Raw genomic sequence first — 20,264 nt, forward strand, 5'->3', positions numbered from 1 at the left:
TCTTTTCTACTTTGGCTTTGGTACGTTTTTATCATGGGTATATTTTGCTCAGCCCCCAGCCCAGGTGAGTTTGGGGATAGGGGATGCAGATTGGGAGTGAGACCTCAAGATAACTTCTGATGATGATGTTTAGGAACTTTGCAAAAGGCCAGCTTTGGTCAATGAAGATGGGACTAGCCAGAGCTTGGGGGCCACTCTCAAAGCAAGAATGATCCCTCGGAAGCACAGTCCCAGAGCTTAACTGGCCACTTCACACCTCGTGGGAGAAGCAACAGCTACCCTTTATTGGTGCCAGGCATTCAACACTTGTTAAAAAATGGATGAATGAACACATGGAAGGCTAACTTTAGTACCCAAGCTTTTAATCTCTGTATCCTCCATTCTGCCTCTCACATCACCAGAGAAGCACTTTAAGAGCTAATCAGGCACTTAAAGGTCATTCTACAATGTGAGGTCCTTGGGGGCAGAGACCATGACTGTCCTGTTCATCACCATACCCTAGTGCCCAGATTGCTGACTGGCATACAGGAGGTGCTCACTAAATATTCTCTGAATAACTGAAGAAATGTAATCCCACTCCTCATTACCCAGACAGGGAAGTTGAGGCCCAAAGAGGCAGGGACCTGCTTGCCCCTAGTCAGAAAGAGTCATGGAAGATCAGGACAGGCCCTGGGCTCCAGCCTCTCAGCTCAGGGCTCTTTCAAAAGGCCCCATGGCAAACTTTTCCTGCCCTTCCCTACCCATTCACACATTCCTTATCCACTCTCTCCACCCCCCCTTCCCCCCCCACCCCCCACCCCCCACCCCACCCCCGCCGCCCAGCTTTCCCTCTTTCCTTTCTCTTTGCCAGCTAGATAATTAACCATTGGAAACAGAACCTATAATTACCGTCTCCCCCATGCCCTTAAATTGCTTTCAGTTTGGGTTCTATGACCCCTGTCCTGGATGGGGGTTGGTCTCCCCCTCAGCAGCCTCCCAAAGGGGGAGCCAACCTAACAAGCACCAGCTGAGGCCCTCACTCCCCAGATCCGATGGCCAGCTGTACAGGAGGCTGGCAGCAGATGGGCGAGGAGGGTCCCCCAGCAGGCTGGGGCTGACTCAGCTAGGGTGTCAGTGGGACTGTGACGTGCCTGGGCAGGACAGGAGACCAGGCAAGCAGGCAGGCAAGCAGGCAGGCCGGATTTCCGAGAGTGATTGACGCCAGGTGGCCAAAGGGCCGCTTTCTCAGCAGGGCCCAACCTAGGATGGTCCCAGTAGGGCCAGGTCTTTTCTTGGATCCTTCGGTTCATGCTCATGTCCCTGCCTAGAGGGTGTCAGGCCATCCACATCCCTGGTGCCTCAGGGAGGCTGAGAGCTTAAAATTGATCAGTGCAGTAAGTCCCAAGAGCCCTTGCCTTTCAGCCCCACAAGGCCTAGCCATTCAGGGAAACTGAGGCCTGATTAGCACCTGCTCAGCTTGGCTTCATTGGTGATCTGGACTCAGCGTGTGGAGGAAGCCAAGCAGCCCCACCCTCACCTGGGAAGCATCCTCTATCCCTGACTCACCGGGAGGGAGTTTAGGCCCAGCTGGAACAGGAAGGAGAGCTGAGGGTGGGGCCGGTCTGGGGCCCTACCACAGAAAGCTCACACCCCCTGCCTCCAGCTAGCTAGGCTTGGTCCCTCCATGACCCACACAGGCAGTAAGGGAATGAGGAGGGAATGGCTCCCCTTCTTCAAGAGCCACAAGGAAGCACACTTCCTCAGTCTCACCCAAGGCGGGCAAGGAGTATGTGTGTGTGTGTAAGGGTGGGGTGGAGGAGAATCACTCTCTAGCAACTTCTGTTTGCTCACAGTATAGTAAAAGACCTGGGCTTGAAGCCTCGGACTTGCATTCATTTGATGTGTGTTCTTGCAATAGGTCTGTTTCCTCATCTCAAATATGAGGCCAAGAATTCTTCACCTCCTACCCTCACAGGGAAGTTTATGAAATTCAATGAGATAACACGTGTAAAAGTGCATTTTTTTTCAGTGGCAGGCATTGTCCAGGTGAAGGACACTCTGCCACAAAGGGCTACTGAGTGGTGCTGTGTGGCCGGCAAAGCACAGACATGGAGTTCCAACAGCAGCCTCGGCTCCCAGGCCAGAGCAAGTGACAACAGAGGTCACAAATCTTCTAGGCTGTTGGAGAAGTTGCCCCATACTTTGCTTTGCCCTCTCCCAGAGATTTCACTTCACATTCCCACAGCTACTTCCAATAGGCCTCCAGAAACTCGATTCCCCACTGAGACGGCGGGGGCAGCCGGTGTCCCAGGCTGGGTAGTGAGCCACCCAAGGACACTCAGTTGGTGACGTGTGGGAAGGGCTCTACCCAATCCAGATCCCCTTCAGTTAGAGAAATCAATCCAGCCTAAACCAGCCTTGGGTAGAGACCCCTGGCCCAGGCAGGGGCCCTGCTCTGGGCAGGCAGTCAAGCAGCAGAGGCCCCATCTGATCCAGGCACTTCCTTTGGTTAATGAGAAACCAAATAAACAGCCTCTGCCCCAGCTGGCTTCAGGAGCACCCCAGCCGGGCCCAGCCCTGCCTGCTCCAGCCAGCCTCCCTCCCCTTCACCGTGCAGGTCCCGTGATTCTCCTCCCCTAGCCTTCTCTGTGCGCTGCTTCCCACTTCCCTCACAGCCCTGCCTACTCCTTGGCTGGTGTGCTGGGGCTTCCTGCTCTGGATCACTAACTAACCCTCCTCTTCCTTCCTCCTCCTCCTTTCCTCTAGTTCCTTCTTACCCATTTTTAGCTGCTGGGATCCCACTTGTTCTCCTCTCCTGATATCTGTCTCAGCCACCTCGATAGCTAATCCCCTACCAAGAACACTGTGGGCTGCTCCAGGCCCTGCCAACCTGAGTCTCTGCTGTGGGACTGTGGCCAAACCCTATTCAGGGTACTCACTTCACTCTCAGACCCTCAGCCTGTGGGAGGGAGACTGGGTACTCAGGGCTTTAACTGTCAGCCAGAAGCCCCCGAGTATGCCATGCTGAGAACTCTAGTGTGCAGGAGAGAGAAGGCTCTTCTGGCTAAGTAGCGAACTGGGACGCCTAAAGCAGCCTGGTTACCCAGTGGGCCAAAGCTGAGGCCCAGCTCTTGGGAAGTTATTTCCATCCACCTCCAGGTGTCTTGAGGCAGGGCAGGGCTGGGCCTGTCAGCAGGTTCCAGATCTAGCCCCAGCCAGTTGGTGGCAGTACTTGTGGACACACCCAGGTCCCCATGGGAACAGCCCCTCCCCCATCTACTCTTTCTAGCTGAGCCTAATGCCAGACTGGGCAGATGCCCGTGGCCTATGCCACAGTGGTGACAGGATGGAGAGGGGGATATGGTCACAGTATCTAGCAGAACAAGAGGGCAGAGGAATTTGTGATGAGGAAGGGCACAGAACACTTGCAGCATCTCGCTCCACTAGGATAGTCACCATCTTCCCACACCTGCCCAGATCACCAGCGTTTTGGTCAGGTGAAAATCATACACACACACACACACACACACACACACACACACACACACACAACTCAATCTCTCTCTGTGTCTCATTCATATATTCACTCATACACTCACACTTCATTCCCCAAACATCACGACATCATTTCACACCCATTTCTCCATGTGGTTTTTTTTTTTTTAGTTCTCATTTTTTTCTAAGAAAAAAGCAACAAGAAAATAATTCAGAGTTTATACAAAACATCTTTACATTATTTTTTTTTCCAAAAAGACTAGTATTTACACAAATGGCAATAGAAACAAAAACAAAAAAACCCTTTTGACTGCCACCTGGAAGGGGCTGGCTGTTCTGCTCCCTCTCCCACCTGGCTCTGGAGTGGGCAGCTGGCCAGGAGGCAGTGTGGAGGTGGATGGTGGAAGGCCCAGCTCCTTCCATGGCCACTCTGGGAGCGCCTGCAAGGCGCTTGCAAGTGGCAGTCTGTTAGCAGCCGTGCTGGCAAGGAGCCGGGGTCAAAGTGCACGGCGTGCTGGCCAAGCCCTGGGCAAGCCTCTTCCTCTTTCCAAGCCCCAGACCAAGATTGTGGGGCTAGTGGGAGCTGGGATAGGGGGACACCCACCTGTGACAGAGCCCAGAAAAGGAGCAGGCCACCTGGCCTTATACCCGCTTAGTTCTCCACCCTGGGCTTCTGTTTCCCCACCAGGCCAAGGATGCCAAAGGTGAAGGGAGAACAGGGCAGAGGGGAGAGGGGGGAACTCCCAGCTCTGCAGGGCAAATAGCCACCTGGGCACCTCACCTCCCTCCACCCCCCATGAGGTCATCTGCCTGCAGCAGCTCTCCTGTTCCCCAGGCAACAGCCAATTAAGACGTTAATTACCGTGAGAGTGAGGGAGGCAGGAGATGCCCAAGAATCCCACAAGGAAGGGATTTTTTTTTTTTGGTGGAAGGGTGGCAGCCACTACCCCATTGCCAAGATCAGCAATGTAGAAGCAGGGTCAGTGGGGGAGGGTGAGACACCTTGCCCAGTGACACTCTTGTCTTCCCTCATGGGCAAGAACAGCCCTGGCCTGCCTCTCCCCTGCCCCCCTGCAAAAAAAAAAAAAAATTGTCAAGGAGTTTACAAAAGAAGTGCCATCTTATGCTTCCTGGCTGGTCACAACCTGCCCCAGGCCCCTGATACTGGGGTAGGCCAGGCTCAGAAAACCTGGGGAGGGGCTGCTTTTTCCATTTTTCTTAAAAAAAAAAAAAAGATGAAAATGAGTTGACAGCTAAAAAATGAACACAAAACATTAAAAACAGTGATGATAGTGGACAAGCAGTCCTGGGAAGGGAGAAAGGGGGCGAAGTGGGGCAGGGCCAGGGGGGCATCTCCCTGCCTGCTGTCCATCAGCGTCCGACCCTGCCCTCCAAGAAGGGGCACCCCCGCAGAGCCCAGAGGCCTGGCCAGAGGGGGAAGGCACAAGAGCATGGGGGCTGGGGGCACAAGCACCCCCCTCCAAAGCCCAGAGGGTGCAGCAAAAGGGGGATTATAAAAGCCAAGAAACTACAAAACTAAATACAAAGGTGGGCACAGCTGGCAAAGGGAGGGATGTAGGTGAGGAAGGAGAGGTGCAGTCCCGGCTGAGAGTCCCTCGGGACCGAGGCTGCTCAGGCCCTCAGACCTTGTAGTAGATGTTCGCTGGGCTCTGGGGCGGCATCTCCTGGACGATGTAGACGGGGTGCCCGTAGTCCCCACTCACCTTCTCATAGTGGGGGCAGTAGTTGTTCTCTGTAGTCCGTAAGGGGATGATGATGTCACTGGGCTCAGTGCCCGCAGTGCCACTGCCCCCCTTGGGACTGGCCAGGGTGCTGAGTGAGAGGGCGGGCGCCCGCTGCTGTGTGTGCTTGCGGTGCCGCTTGCGCAGCTTCAGTAGCAGGATGGTCAGGAAGATGATGATGAGTAGGAAGATGACGCAGCCGGCGCCCACAGCTGCAAACAACGCCACCTTGGAGTTGAAGAAGCTGTCGGGGTCCCCGCTACTGCCTCCATTCCCACCAGAGCCACTTTTCTCATCCTGGTTCACAGTCTCTGTGGATGGGGGAGGGAGGGGAGAAAGGTCAGCCAGGGGTCCCAGGGATACATGGCAGATCCTGGGCTATGCCCTGCCTTCCTTCAGAGCTAGCGCCTGAATGGGCAGCCAAGCAATGGCTTCTGCCCTCTGGGAAACTCCCATATGCTCACCATGCTTGCCATCGGAGTCACCCATGGAACTCCGACCACCAGGGGCCTGCGTGGCCATCTTGATAGTGTTGTCTGCCTCCTTGCTGGGCCGGCTGGTAGTCAGCTGCTCGGGTGTCACAGCATTGGGGTCTGGAGGTGAGGAGAGGGCAAGTAAGCCAGGGAAACTCCGGAAGCATAGGTGCCTTGGTTATGTAGTACCTCCCAACCGAGAATGGTCCAGATGCTGGACCTCAGATACTCTATCCCTGCTGCCCCCCCTGCCACTACTCTCCACGCCCCCACTCTCAATCAGGAGCATCTGTTGCAAAAGCCCAGCTGGGGAGCCCTTGGCCTGGATGCTCACCTTGCCCAACCTTCATGACGATCTTCATGGTGCGTGTGCGGCACACACCTCCCTCCCGGTTCTCCAGTCCCTCCAGACTCCCATTGGATGTAGCTGCAGCGAGAGGCCAGAGCAGTCAGGGGGAGGAGGGGTCTGCCAGCATTACCTAGAAGCCCTAGAGATGCCTGAGTCCATAAGAATAGAACTGGGAACTTGGGAGTTACAAGCAGTCCCACCCACCTGTGAACCTTTCTCCTTCTCTCCCACTAGGAAGAGTCTGGGACCTAGCCCCTCCCACAAAGATGCTGCTCCTCTATCATGACCAGGCCTTGGCCCTTCTTTCTTAGTTGAACTAAATGCATCTCCTCATTGGGTAATGTGGCTCAGAGGCCAAGCAATTAGAACTCGCAAGGTGAGGGAGGATTCTCTACAGACTGGAAAGAATCCTAGATTGGAGGTCAGGAGAACTAGATTGGGGACCCAATCTTCTCTCTCCCTGTGTGATCTAGCGCAAGAAGCCCCTTCACCTCCTGGGGCCTCAGTTTCCCATAAAGAGAAAGGCTGAAGGTCTGCCAATTCTGCCATTCACAAGATTAGATCTTAGGTGGGCAAAGAAAATAAGAGAGAGAGCACCACAGATTGGAGTCCTCTCCCAACTCTTAAGAGCCAGAGCGAGCTGGCAGCAGACCCCATGGTAATTGTTGGGGCCAGAATTCCAATACCAGGCTAGGAGGAGAGCATGCCAATCCTCAATGGGCCTGGATCAGGCTGGGCCTGAAATGTGTGTAGTCTCCTTGTACTACTCAGAAGTTCCCACCACTACAGGACAAGACAGAACCACATGGTGGGTAGGGACTCACAGGTAATATAGTAATCATGGTGCTTCTTGAACTCCAGGCCCATGTAGTTGGGGCTGAACTCCTGGAACTTGATGGTGAAGCGGATTTCCTGCTCTGGCCTATTGCATGTGACTAGCACATTGGGGTCAAGCACGGTGCTACAGGCCGCTGCCTGCTCAGGCCGCACCAGATACAGCTTGTAGTACTCATAGGGCCGCCCAGCTTCTGCTCGGGGGCAGATGATGTCCAGCTTGTCTCCAATCTTTGGGTAAATCACCAGCCCCTTCCCACTCAGGAACCTGCCCAAAAAGAAAGACAGATGGTTAGCCTCAGGGTTGGGGGTCTCCGGCCATTCCCAGAACCCGGAGAGCAGACAATGAGGACCAGGCTAGGCCCACTGGGTAGAGATGGAGAGGACAGACACTCTGTACCTTCAACCTTATGCTGCGGGTGGGGAAAGAGAACCACACTGCCAGCAGGGCGTGGAAGGGGTGGCCCATGGGCAAGGCTGTCAGGCTTTGACTGTTCGGCAGGGCAGGGCACTGCCTAGCTGGGAGAGCCCTTTGTCCTAATGTGGTATTTCCGCAGGGGGCTGACGTGGCAGATGGGCTGGGCACCAAGGTGTCGGGTTTGGGCTGCCTGGAGGTGGTGGCCCTGTCCTCCTCTCACCCCCAACACATTCACATTTTTCATAGCCACTGCTACCAGCTCCTCAGCACACACACATGTGTATGCACTTATGTGCACAGAACACAGAAACACACACAGAACAAGCCCACACACGCCCTAGAAACCACCCCCACAACTCCCAGTCAATGGCTGGGGGTGCACAACCTATCTGAGACCCATGTCTTCTCTCCCATTCATGCTAATCTTGGGCATGATAATGAGATATGAACAGACCTTGCCTAGAGCCAAGGGATAATGGGCATAGTCTCTAGCTAGGTAAAGCTCCACACAGCTCTCTCCACTCCCCACTCCCACTGCCTGGCATCCTACCAGGACTCATCCCACTCCCATAATGCAAGAGCCCAAATGCCCAAATCTGACCAGTCTCACTGCTAAGAAGAACAGAGAAAGGGAAGAAGAGGCCCAAGCAGGAATGATAGATCATATAGGACAGGGCCCCAAGAACCTTGCTCACCCACCTTTTATTGACCATACACACACACACACACACACACACACACACACACACACACACACACACACACTGACTCTGCTCCCAATCCTGAGGGAAAATGCATAAATGCCTCCTGAGCCAGGTTCATCTTCTGATCCAGAAGGCCAGGCACTGGGAAATAGCAAGGGGATGGCAGCTGCCTGGGGCCACTGATTCATATCATCCTGTCCTTGCCTAAGCACACAGTAAGTTCTCTCAGCCATTTCTGAGCCTGGGAAATATAGGAGAAAGAAGACATGCTTTGGAATCAGACAGACAGTGGCCCTTACAAGCTCTGCAACCTTGCATGAGCTGCCTGATCTCCCTAAGCTTCTGTGTCCTCACTTATAAACTGAGAGTGGTAAGAGTCCCACCTCTAAGGATGGTGGAGGGGAGACATGATGGCATGCACAGAGCACACAGTTGGCACTCAACCATTTGACTCCTGCTTAGAAATAGTCTGGTCTGCCAAGAGGTAGGAAACCAGACACTAACACCAAGGACCTATGAGCCCAGTCTTGTTTCTTGGGTCGGGGAGAGGAAAAGATGATACAGCTCTATCCATAAGGACTTTACTGTCTAGTGTGGGTTGGAAAAATAAATGGTTCATGTGGCAGCAATGGATAGCACCAGGCTATCTGGAGGCTATATGCAAGGATGGTGGCTCAAAAGGCAAGGGCTGGAAGCAGAGAGAGGAAGGAGACAGCTCATCTGACAGGACAGTCAGAAATGGTCCCATAGATTGCTTCTTGGCCTTTTGGCTGAGATGAAGTGTAGAAATGGTCCCACAGAAAGAGTAGGATGAAAGCAGGTCCCAGGGGAGGAATAAGAAGTCAACACCCAGCAAGAATAGACAGCAGTGGCTGGGACACAAAATCTAGGCCAGGGATTGTCCCAGTGAAGGGTAGAGAAGAGCAGAAGAGGCGGAAAAGCTCAGCTGGGGTCAGACTGAAAGGCAAGGGTTACAACAATCAGTGTGGGTTTCATCCAGTTAGGGACAGACTCTCCAGCAGGAAGGGCAATGAAGAGCTGAAAGTAGTGCTTCAACGGAATGAAGCTGATAATGGAAAAACATGGTTCCACTCCCCAAGGACCCATTCCACAGCAGGGACTACAAGGGAGCTCAGTATCCTCACCTGATGGAGGGAAATGATATCCAAGGAGGTAAAGGAACTAGACCAAGTAGATGAAGAACAGCAGCCCTCTCTCCATGTCCAGGGAGGCTCCACTAAGCTGGAATCTTCCATCCTGCTGTGCAGGAGGGTAAAAGTCACAACGAGAAGGTCTCCCCACTTAGTACCTGGCTTTACCAAACTCCAGAGGCCAAGCAAGGAAGCAGGCATGGGATGGAGGCCCACACAAACATTTAAGAGAAAATACCTCCAACTCCACACACCACAAAAAGCCAAGAAGTTTCACCAAAGCCTTTATAATTGCCAAGGCATTTTTCACCTTCTAATCCTCATACTGGTTCCAGCCAGGTAGTAGGATTAGACAACTTCTAAAAACTAGAAGGAACCTTTGAGAGCCACTGAGTCCAAGCTCCTCATGTGAGGGAATGAGCAACCAGATGAATGTTCCTATTGAGGGGTGCTACCAAAGCCAAGCCAGGGAGCCTAAACTCTCCCAGGATGTTATCCCCCAGAGGTCTAAGAGTACCTGAAACATTGGCTGAATCCTTGTGCAGCTTCTCCTCCACAAGACCCTACCTGGAGATGACAGCACGTAGACAGAGAGCACGCATAGGGGTACAGGCCAGCTCTCTTTTCTAACCACTTGGCCCGCCTTACCCATCAGGGAGTTTTGTCAACTCTGAGCAGTCTCCCACCACCACTTGGGTTCTGGAGCCCTGGAACCTGGACACAACCAAGGAAACAGATGTCTACATAGTGGGTGGGGGAATGGGAAAGAGAGAGGACTATTGCCCCCAGTACCCCTCAGACTCTCATCAACCTCAGCGAACAGGATTCATAAATATGCATGAGCTTATTTGCATAGCAGCTGGCAGAGGGAAACTCACCTTCCCCTAAAATGCAGAAGGGAGCGGAGCCTGATGAGACCTGCCTTCCCTGACCCTGGTGCACCATGATGGTGCCTTCTCAGCCTCTGTCTTCCCCACTACTGAGAAAAGTGCACCTGGGCCTGTGAGAAGCCCCAGAAAGTGGCGAGGGGCCATGAGGGGTGGGTATGCAGCCTGTGAGAGTTAAGCCTGAGGTCAGGTAATATGCTAGTCATCCTCTACAGCAGGGACCCTGCAGGTCTCCCTTTATATCCACCAGGAGTAGGGGCTGAGAGGAAGAGGATGAGAGTGCCTAGTTAAACTGTTTACCCCCCAGTTTTCAAAAACTAGCTCTCCTTCCATCATCAAACCAAGCTTTTCTGTCTGGGGCCACCCCCAGACAAAGCCCTTTTCTGGAAAATAAGGGGATTGACATGGCCCAGCAGGAAGCCTGTAGCAGGTCACCATGGTAACCCCTGAGGCTTTCCCTCCTTAGCCTCTGATAGCCCCTGGGACCCCAGAGAGCCACCCCAGGGAGTATAAGGACTTTCGGGAGGTGGCCTGAGCATTCAGGCTCCTATCTGTGGCCTGCCTCTTCCCCTCCACCTTAACCCAAGTCTCTTCCCCAGGCTGCCTACTGAGCTTAAAGAATTCTAGAAGGGGAGAAGCCTGAGGGTCTGGCACAGTAGCCACTACTGGTCAGAGGCCAACTACCCCCCTGCTTCTTTGTCCAGCTAAGCCCCTATTCACCCAAAAACCAACAATCGACAGCAGGGAGAGTTTTGGATCTGGGGAGGTTGTGTCTAGAAACCTGCCCACATTCCACCAGCTCTACATTTCTGTCCCTCTCACCCTTCCCTCAGGCCCTAGGAACTTGTGGTCAGAGACTGCCCAAAAGGACAAGTCCGGTCCTAGGCCACGCCACCACAGGTTTGGTAGAAGACTCTAGCCACAGCTTTGATTCAGTGACTTCAGCACCCCCAAGGGTGGCAGGACCAGTGGAGGACAGACCCCAAGCCAGAGCTCAAGTCTACACTCATTCCAGCAAGGGTGGAGAGTCCCCAAATTAAAGGCTCCTCTTTCACTCCCCCAGCTCCACCCAGCCCCCGAGGCAGCAGGAGCAGGCCTGGCGTGTCCCAGCAGTGCCCGCCCAGGCGTGGGTGGGCAGGAACAGCAGCTGGGTCCTGGCACACACACAGTGCTGTCAGAGGCAGAGAAGCCAGGAGAGCCCCAGAGGAAGCCGCCCCTCACACACACACCTACACTAAACCATGCCTCCCCTCTGCCCCACCTGGCCAACACTAGGGCCCACTGGGGGTTCAACAGCCCCTTCCTTGTTGTCTGCTTTCTGTGGGGTCCCTAAAAGGCAGTGAGACTCCTGGCCCAGAGAGGAACCAAGGCTGCTGTTTAGAGCTCAGGAGGAAGTGTGCCAGGCATGGAGCTGGCTGCCTCTAGATCATCCCGAGCAGCCTGCCCTCAGATGGTGGCCTAGGAAAGTCAAATGAGGAAGCTGGAGCACTGCTCATCCCACGTGGGCAGGGCCTGAGTCACAAGGACAGATGCACATACACCTGTGAAGTGAGAGGGGAAGCCGGCGGCTAGAGCCAGCGCCTCCTCCCAAGCCCTGTCTCTCCCATATCCCAAGGCAGCAGGATGGTGTGGAAAGAACAGCACAAGGCAGCTCTCCCCGCTAGGAGCTGACTGACTTGAAACAAGTCACTTTCCTTTTCTGGGCAAATGCCTCCTCATCTGCAAAACAGGGGCAATTCTAACTTCCCAGGGCTGTTGGGAACAGCCAATGAGTTCACATATGAAGATGCTTTGGAAGTAGCGAGGTACTGCCCAACTGTTAGTTAGCACACCAAATACCATTTAGAAGAAGCTGAAGAACCTTACTACACTCCTGGCTGCCAGCGCCCCTACCCCAAATGACTACCATGAAAATCCACCCAGGAGGGGCTGCCACAGCGCCCAGGGCAATTAACCCCTAATATGGCTGGTGAGCATCGCCCTACCTCAGCTCCCCTAATAATCATAGGGTGGATCCTCCCCCTAAACCTACTGTTCCCATGGCAACCAGCAGCCTCCTGGCTGGCCTACCTGCTCCATAACCCCAACATCAAAAAACAGTGATGCATGGTAGTATCCAGGGCCCACCCATCCCCATCCACCACAGTTGCTGAGGCACTGGAGAGCCTGAGAGGAGAAAGGGAACCCTAGATTCAGCTCCTGACCCAGCCTCACCAGGCCCTTCTTGCCCTGGACTGAATGCCTGGGGTTGGGGGAGGGAGGGAGGGGAACAGGGAACTTTAGGAGCTGCTGGGTTCCCATCGCTTTCAGGCCCCCACCTGTGGCCAATCAGCCACAGAGTAAAAGAGGTCAGGTCCCTAGCCGCCCCGGAAAGGGGGCCCCCTGAGCTGGCCTCCCCAGGACTGTGAGCTGGAACAGCTGTGAGGGGGCTGGGACCAACACTTTGGCTTACAGCAGGCAAGCCTGGGTTGGGGTCTGCAGCTGCCCCCACCCATGCTGGATGGAGTCAAGGGTCCTGGATGCCAAGCTGAAACCCCCACCCCCACCCCTTGCAGGGAAGGTGTAATATGATCTCAGGCACATTCCCACTCCCTGGAGGTGGGGGAACCTGAGTGGGGGGCAGGAAAGGGTCAGAACGGGACTGAGAGACTGAATTGCAGCAGCTGGACTTGGCTGAGGACTCAAGTATGAGGCCTGCCGGCTGCCCCAAGCTCTCAGGGGAGGAGGCTGGAGGAGGGGGCTGCCCTGGGACCTTCCATCACAGCCCCCCACCCCCACCAATCCAAGCACACTCACGCACTCTGGTTCCTTCCAACCTCTAGCGGGCCCAGACCCATCTTCTCACACTGCGCTCACTGGGCAAATCTGACGAGGGGGGCCAAGGAGACAGATGCTCTTGCCACCAGAGACTATCACCCTGGAAAGCCCCAGCACCAACTGGGGTGAGACGCTGAGAGTCTGCAGTCAGCCCTTCCAGCTCCCTTCTCTTGGTCAGAGCTGGGGCTCCCTGTACCCTGAAACCTGGAAACACACCCCCAGCCCCACCACTTCTTTATTTTGATTTTTTTTGTCCCAAGGAGGAAGCAATTAAGCAGGGTTTATAGGCACTGGGAGATTTTTCTGGGGGGAGGGGGGTTGCCAGCTCCTGACAGGACTGAGGAGAGAAACCAAAAGCCGGGAGGAAGAGGGGAGGGAAGAGAAAATGAGCCTGTGAGGGAGAGCACGGGCATGTGCGAGAAACAAAAGGACTTGAGAAAAAGAGGCAGAGAGTGACTAAGAGTGAGAGGGAGTGTGAGAAAGAGGGAGAGCCGGGCAAGTCGAGCTGGAGAGGGGAGGTGAACGCGACTCACACAGGGTGTGAGAGGGCGAACCAACAAGAGCCTGAGAGGGAGAAGTCAGGCAGGAGGCAAAGAGGGAGACACGGACAGAAAGAGACTTGATTTCAAAGACTGTGGGAGCTCAAGGCTTGGGCGCAGTGGCAGAGGCAGCCCCCAGAGCTCAGAGTGAAGCTGAGGGCAGTGCCTTCCTCTTGTCCTCCTGCACCCCGCCCCCCGCAACCCGTGCCAACACACACAGACAGGCTGCATTCCAGACCCCGGAGTATAGACGGAACATGGACTGGGGGACCATAGGGGCACCAGGATCAGTCCCCCACTGTTCCTAGAATCTGCTCAATTACAGGATGGAATTCGTGCAGGTCCTACTGAGGCCCCAGCCACCACCCCCACCACCCCCAGGATGTCTGCCCTCAGCCTGAAGTGGATCTGGGAGGGGGGCAGATCTCAAAAACCTGTAAACTGGTCCAGAGCACTCAAGGCTCAAAACACAAAAAGGGTGAAGCTCAGGGAGATCTTGTTTCTCCCAGTTCCCACCCCCCGCACTCTGCAGGAGGGCTTCCTTCCAGCTGTGGAGCAGCATGCTATCTCTGGTTAGAGACCCGAGAGAGCAATTAGGTCACTCCCATGAGCCCCTATGATGGGCTACCCCAGGCGGATTTCAGCTCTCCATACTCGAGAGAGCATTTCCAGCCTCCACCTTCACAGGAGAGAACTGGGAGCTTCACAATCTTTCTCCTTGGGCTGAGCAGCCCCAGGCCCCAAGACCATTTTGAGTCCCTGCTGTTAGCAGAGCACTGTGCCCAGTTTGGCTTCTGAGTAAAGAAGAAATTCTTGTCAATGCCTTTCCTTGTACCCTGACCCTGGTTTAGACATCCCACTAACCGATAAATAGGACCCTGCCTTAACTCAAGGAGAAGAGAACTAAAGAAGCTGCCCTCTTCCACTCCAGGGCTGAGAGATGCACCGCCCCTGGAACCTAAGAGGCCAAGGCAGGCAGGAGCTCGGGAAGTTAGCCGGGAGCCCAGGAGAGTGGACAGAAAGAGATTCCAGATATAGGAATCATACAGATAGCGCAGGCCTAGGGCCCCGTTTCCCACTAAGTGAGGTGTCCGCACACTGCTGGGCCCTCCAGAAAACAGGAAGGAAAAGCAATTTTGACCCTGGGTTCCAACCTAAGTCCTGGATGCCAAAAGAGGAAAAGGTCCAGAGGTCACTACACAACCCAGCGACTCCCCACTAACAGCCCAGAAACCATTGAGCCACCGCCCTGAAAGGTGTGTGGTTGGGGTGGGGGGGGGGGGAGGTTGAGCGAGGATTGTGAAGGGGAAGGAGAATAGAGAAAAGAAAGGATCTCCTCTACATAACTGCCTCCCCAACCCCTTTGGGAAAGCTGAGCACAACTCCCCAATCTGAGGGACGGGGAAGACGGGGAGGAGCAATGCGACCAGCCTGGGCAGGAATCTTTCATTTGCCGCCCACCTCCCTCGCCAGCTCGGCCGCCACACTCCACCCCGGCCAGCCCTGGAAGCTCTGCTGTCGGCTCCATTGGACCCCCGACGGGCGATGGATCGAACCCACCCCCCCTCCAACAAAACCCCTTTCCCACTCCGCCTCTCTCCACCCGCCGCCTTTGTGAGCCTGGGAGCGGCGCCCGCCCTTCCACGGCCCCAGCAGGGAGAAAGGTGGCGGGGGTGGGGGGGGGGGGCGAGGGCTGGAAGAAGCAGCAAAACGAAAAGCTAGGGAGGCGAAATGGGAAGAAAGAAATGAAGATGGGAGAAGCCCGAATCAGGATACAGGCACTGCCACCCGCCCCAAGCGCGAAGTCCCGCGCCGCGGTCCCTTCACTGCTAAACAAACGGGGAACCCGTGTTCTGGCCTCTTCCCCTGCCCAGGTCAAGCTCGCCCCCACTCCCCAACTCCGCCAGCCGCTCCCCGAGAAAACCGCCACGTTCCCAGGGGCCCTAAAGGGGGCTGCTTTCTCTCCCCTACCCAGCTCTTCGGTGCGCTCTAGAGCGCTCCGACTCCCAGCTCTGCCCGGCGCGACAATCTCGACTTGATTTGGGACGTGCGGAGGAGACAGCCGAGAAGCCGAGGGGTCACAATACAGCCAAGTGCCCCCACCCAACCCCGCCGCACCCTTCCCCGCCCGTCCGCAGGGAAACACACTCGAAAAAGCCCGAGACAAAATAGGGCGCCGCTCCGCCTCTGAACACCTTCCCACAGGCGCTCGGGGGCGCGCGGCCTCACCCCGAAGGAGTGCCTCCCACCCTCAGGGACCAGAAGAGATAAGTTACTCACTTGGGGTTGAGAGAGCTCCAGGACACGGGCTCCAGATTCTTGGCCAGCGGCGTGGCGAGCCGGCATAGCGCCAACACGACCATCGCGACAAGCCACTTGCCGAGCCAACGCTGGCCAGGACGGGCCATCTTCCCGGGGGCAGGCTGCACTTCGGGATCCCCTGGCACCTCCTCAGCAAAGCTGGCCTCGCCTTCCCGTGCCGCGCTGCTCTCTGAACCGCTCAGGCGCCCATCCTCCGCAGCCGCCGGCCTTGAAGTGCTCCCCTCCCGCCGGCTTTGGTGTCGCTCTTCACCGCCCCGCCGGCCAGGAGGACTCACTGGGCAGCCGCCCGCAACTCCGGCATGAGCTGCGGCCTCCGAGGGCTCGTTCCCCTGGCCTCTCTGCCACACGAAGAGCGACGGGGGCTCTGCCCCCCACCGGAGGATCCCTTCCGATTCCGCTCGGCTCCCCGAGACTGTTTGGGACTGCGTGCCCTCTCCCCGACGGGGTCTCCCCGCTGGGGACTTGGTGGCTGCCCCGACGCCTCAACCGTCCTGGAATCGGCACCCCTGGGAAGACGTGGGAGTCCCCCCACCACACAAGCTCGGTCCGGGGGCTCCCGACCGGGCCGCCCTTGCACGGGCTCCGTTCCTCCAGGCCACACTGGAACTCCGGGCTGGGCGCCCCCCGACAGCTTCGACTTCAGCGCGGGCCCCGCTTAGTGTATTTAGAAGAGCGGAGAGACGTTGCCGAGCAAGCCAGTCCCATCAGTTTGCGCCTCTGAAGCCTAGGCGTTTGGCCTGGCAGCCCAGTCGCCGAGTCCTAGCTTCCCGGCGACTGCGCCCGAGAGTCTGCGTTCAGTGCGAGGCTCACACACCTCCCACTGCTGTCCAGCACGCATAGACTCCCTCCGCTGCCGCTGAGCTGTCTACTCCCCTGCTCAGGCGTACGCAAGGCCAACCCTACTCGTTTTAGCCAATAGCAAGCTCCGTCACGGGGTCCTTGCCCCGCACCACGCCTCTAGAAGAGGAAGGGGGCGGGCTTTCGGGAACTCTTAAGGACGCCGCACTCTCGATGGCACCAATCTGAGTGTGCGGCTCGTGCGGTTAGGGATGGGTTCCGCCTAGTCCTGTTCTCAGAGCGCTCTGCCCGTGGGAAGTTGGCGCTCCTCTAGAGTTGTTGGCCTGCTCTGCTCCCTGCGCGCCTGTTCAACACTCCGGCCCACTGCCCTGGGCCAGACAGGTCCTGTCACGAGTATCCCGGGAAAGTACTGCCATTCTTGTTACACGCGCGAGCCCTGAAGTTTTTGCTCCATGCCCACCACTGTGGCAAAGATAACTTGTTTACTGCCTGTCCCTTCTCTCGCAGGACTCTGGTAGGCTTTGCTTCTTTCACCTTCACAGTGCAGTGTCCGCTTGCACATGGACCCAGAGTCCTGAACAGACAAATGGATATCGGTGGGTGGTGGAATCTCAGAGGGGTCAAGTAAGGGAAAGAGGAGGGTGGGGGAGAATTTCTTCACCCCTGGGGACGAGGCCTTGGAAATCTTAACTTTGCAGAAGAGCCTTGTGGGACACCAGGGGCCCAGATTTCGAGTCTTGTCCTGTCTGAAGGTATAGGCAAGGCCCCGAGATAGGCCAGAGGGAATGAGAGGGCACCTCGATAAAGAATGACGCAAAGAGGAAAGGTTATAGGACAGAGGCACCTTTAGAAAATGCAAAAGCAGATGCCCTGGCCCCAGCACACCAGACTCCAGCGCCTCCCGGCCTCGCCATCTGGGTCTTTGTCTCCCAGCCCTGGCCTGTTCTCCCCGCCCCTCCTCGCTTCTTTGCTTATAACTTTGGCTCAATCCCATAGCTCAGACCCTCCAGGTCCGACCCACTCTCCCTCGTCGGACCTCAACAGATGTACCCACATGCTAATGTCTCCCTCTACTGGACTTTTATAACGCTGCCGGCGCCTGGGACCGACTGAGAGTGCCCACTCCAACAGGAGCGTGGCACACACGAGCCTGGCACACGCGCTCGAGCGCAAGACCCAGGACAGGGGTAGTGGCCTTGGCTAGAACCGCGGTCCCCTATGGGGAGGAAGAGAGAGCACTAGGAGGAAGATCTGAGTTTGGAGTTGGCTCAGGGATTGGCGAAGACTTAAAGTCTCTTTGCTGCTGTTTTATGGAGATAATTAGAGACAGTCCTGAAGTGCTCTGCCATTTACACAGTTTCCTGTCCTCTCACTTAAAGAGGAGGCTGAGTTACCGACTTTCTCACTGGATCCTCTGATGACCTCTTTGGTTCATAAAGTGGACCTATATTTGGGGGAAACAAAGAGAGGGAAGTGGGTTATTCTCACTTGCAGGAGAGGAAATGGGTTACTCTCACTTTCAGGAACAGGGCCTAGAGGAAGAGGAGGATATGGGTAGAAATAGAAGAGGAGGAGCTGTTTAGGGTCTCTCACCTCCCAGCTGGATTCCTTATTAGGGTGTGAGCAAGGAGAGACAAGAACAAGGTGCAGGGACTCACCAACAGACCAAGTTGGAGACTTAAGATTGTCCAAAGGGCATGGAAAGACAGCAAAACGTGAGGATGGAAAACAACCTGCCACTTACTGAGTGCCTACTATGTTCCAGGAACCATGGTAGAGGCATTTCCCTTCACAATCCTTTGAGATGAGTTCCACGATCCCTATTTTATGTAAGAGGGAAAACTAAGGCTCAAGGGGAAGTGACTCATTTGAGGTCATGGAGCTGATTGATGGTAGAAGCAGAATTTGGCCCCAGACTTCTCTGTCTCCTAAGCCTGTGCCCAGTTTTCTATAGCATACTGAGTCACTACATTTCCAGCCCCTCTTCTTGCTTACTTGCTTACTTACTTCATTCCTGGTTAAAAGCTGGTTAATGCCTGGAAAGCAGCAACCTTCAGGATGGCCAGGACTTTACTCTTCACTCACAGTCCTCTGAGGGGTTTCTAGGCCTGGGAAAGTTCATCTATGTCCCTGGCCATATCCCCAAGTTCTTAGCTAAAGTCACCCACCATCAATCCCAGAACCAGTCTCAGATTCCACTGCTAACATGCCCAGTGCCCCTCGGGAGGTGAGCCTAGGTGGGGGGCTGATCAGGTGGCGGATGGGGCAGATGAAGCTATGCTGCCAGACTTGGGAAGCCTGGGAAGACAGCAGCAGCTCCTGAGTGTGCCAACACTTCATCCTGGGTGGGGAGGGCACAGAGGAAAGAAGAGAGGACTCTGTGTCTAGGCCTGCTTCACACACTGGTCACCGCTGGTCATGGTGCAGCCTTTCTGCCTCAACCTGCCTACTGGAGCCTCTGTAGCAGGGCTGGGCCTATTCCATGCTGCAGCCAGGGCCAATGACTCCAGGATCCCACCTCCTGCCCCACCCTAGCAGGGCCTCTTATGTAGTGATTCATGCCCCCTAAGGTAGGGAAAATTACTCCCCAGGGAAGTTGAAAAGGAAGTCAGGATCTGTTGGGGATGTGGACCCTCTCTTATCCAAGCTCACTATCCTAGTGGCAGTCACACACGTTCCCAAGCCTCCCAGATCAGTGTCACTGAACACACACCCCCCTCAGGGTTAAAGTCCACCAGGGTTTCCTGAGCACTGATCCTGTGATTGCCTCTGAGCTGAGATCTAAAGAGGAATCCCACCAAGCCCTGCCTTCAAGAATCTCCAAGCAGATGGAAATCTGTATGTAGGGGCCTTCTGAACCCAGGGGTGCCAAAAAACATCTGGCAGCTGCAGGAGGCCTCAGGTGTCATAACAGCACCCCCCAGAGAGCTGCATAACTCAGCTTCTCACACCCACGGGAGGCATGGAGTTATGGACTTCAGAGCCATAGAGTTCACTGCTTATCAATTGTATGTCCTTGGTCAAGTCGCTTCCCCTGTGTGCTTCAGTTAACTCTTCTGTAACCTGGAGCTCATCTCTCATTCATGGAACTGTGCTGAGCGGGGAGTGAGATAATGCACAGAAAGGTCTCAGCATCACAGCCAGCCCACCATGGTGCTTACTAAATGGAAACTATTATTCCTCCACAGAGCCTCCCACAGAGACACCCTCATTCCCAGTCACACATGTTCTCACCCGTTCACACATGCTTTATGTGCCACATGCACATTTTTTTAGCTCTTCTCATATTCTCACACATGTACATATTCATATATGAACTCACTGTCTTCCTTGCCTATTAATTCACACAGCACCAGCTGTCAGGCCTGGTTCCTAACCCTACGGGACATAGAGTCTAGCCTCCACGTTTTCTCATGGGACTGTCCTGTCCATGTGCATGAACACTCACACCCCCTCTCTTATTACTGTGGCCCTTGTCCTTGACCTTTCCTTGTCTTTGTACTCTGAGACAAGAGAAGTGACCTTCCTCACCTAAAGCCACACAGCCAGGGAGAAGAAGAGTCAGGATTCAAACCTGGGCCATAGAGCTGCATAACTTGAGCTCAGACACATGACTCTACTCGAATACTCCAGGGCCCTGGAAAGGAATATGTGTCAAAGTGTGGACCTTGTACAGTGAAGGGTCAGAGGACAGGAAGCCTGCCCTGAGGCCTGGGGTGATGCCAGCTGGGACTACGCCATGAGGCTAGCAGCCCT

General features: G+C 55.3%; 1 protein-coding gene across 2 annotated transcripts; it reads right to left on the reverse strand.

The window, feature by feature from the left end:
- Positions 1 to 3,745: 3,745 nt before the first annotated feature.
- Positions 3,746 to 16,545, reverse strand: EFNB1 (ephrin B1). 2 transcript variants are annotated; one of them, XM_068962091.1, is made up of 5 exons: positions 15,669 to 16,545; positions 6,863 to 7,140; positions 6,024 to 6,116; positions 5,681 to 5,809; positions 3,746 to 5,527 (listed from the first exon to the last, which is right to left on the reverse strand). In XM_068962091.1, the coding sequence occupies exons 1-5, from the start codon at positions 15,794 to 15,796 to the stop codon at positions 5,115 to 5,117; spliced, it is 1,041 nt and encodes a 346-aa protein (XP_068818192.1). In that variant the 5' UTR covers positions 15,797 to 16,545; the 3' UTR covers positions 3,746 to 5,114. The 2 variants fall into 2 exon arrangements, with proteins under 2 accessions (XP_068818192.1, XP_068818194.1); XM_068962093.1 differs by lacking the exon at positions 5,681 to 5,809 and having other exon boundaries at positions 3,746 to 5,502; positions 6,020 to 6,116.
- Between the last annotated feature and the right edge of the window lie 3,719 nt (positions 16,546 to 20,264).

The sequence above is a fragment of the Capricornis sumatraensis genome, chromosome X (genome assembly GCF_032405125.1).
Source record: "Capricornis sumatraensis isolate serow.1 chromosome X, serow.2, whole genome shotgun sequence".
Lineage (NCBI taxonomy): Eukaryota > Metazoa > Chordata > Mammalia > Artiodactyla > Bovidae > Capricornis > Capricornis sumatraensis.

Coding starts and splice junctions, on each gene's coding strand:
- EFNB1 (XM_068962091.1), bottom strand. CDS start 15,796: ATGGCCCGTCCTGGCCAGCGTTGGCTCGGCAAGTGGCTTGTCGCGATG. Junction 6,117..6,862: donor CCATGATTACTATATTACCT/GTGAGTCCCTAC, acceptor CTCTCGCTGCAG/CTACATCCAATGGGAGTCTG. Junction 5,810..6,023: donor CGTCATGAAGGTTGGGCAAG/GTGAGCATCCAG, acceptor CCTCACCTCCAG/ACCCCAATGCTGTGACACCC.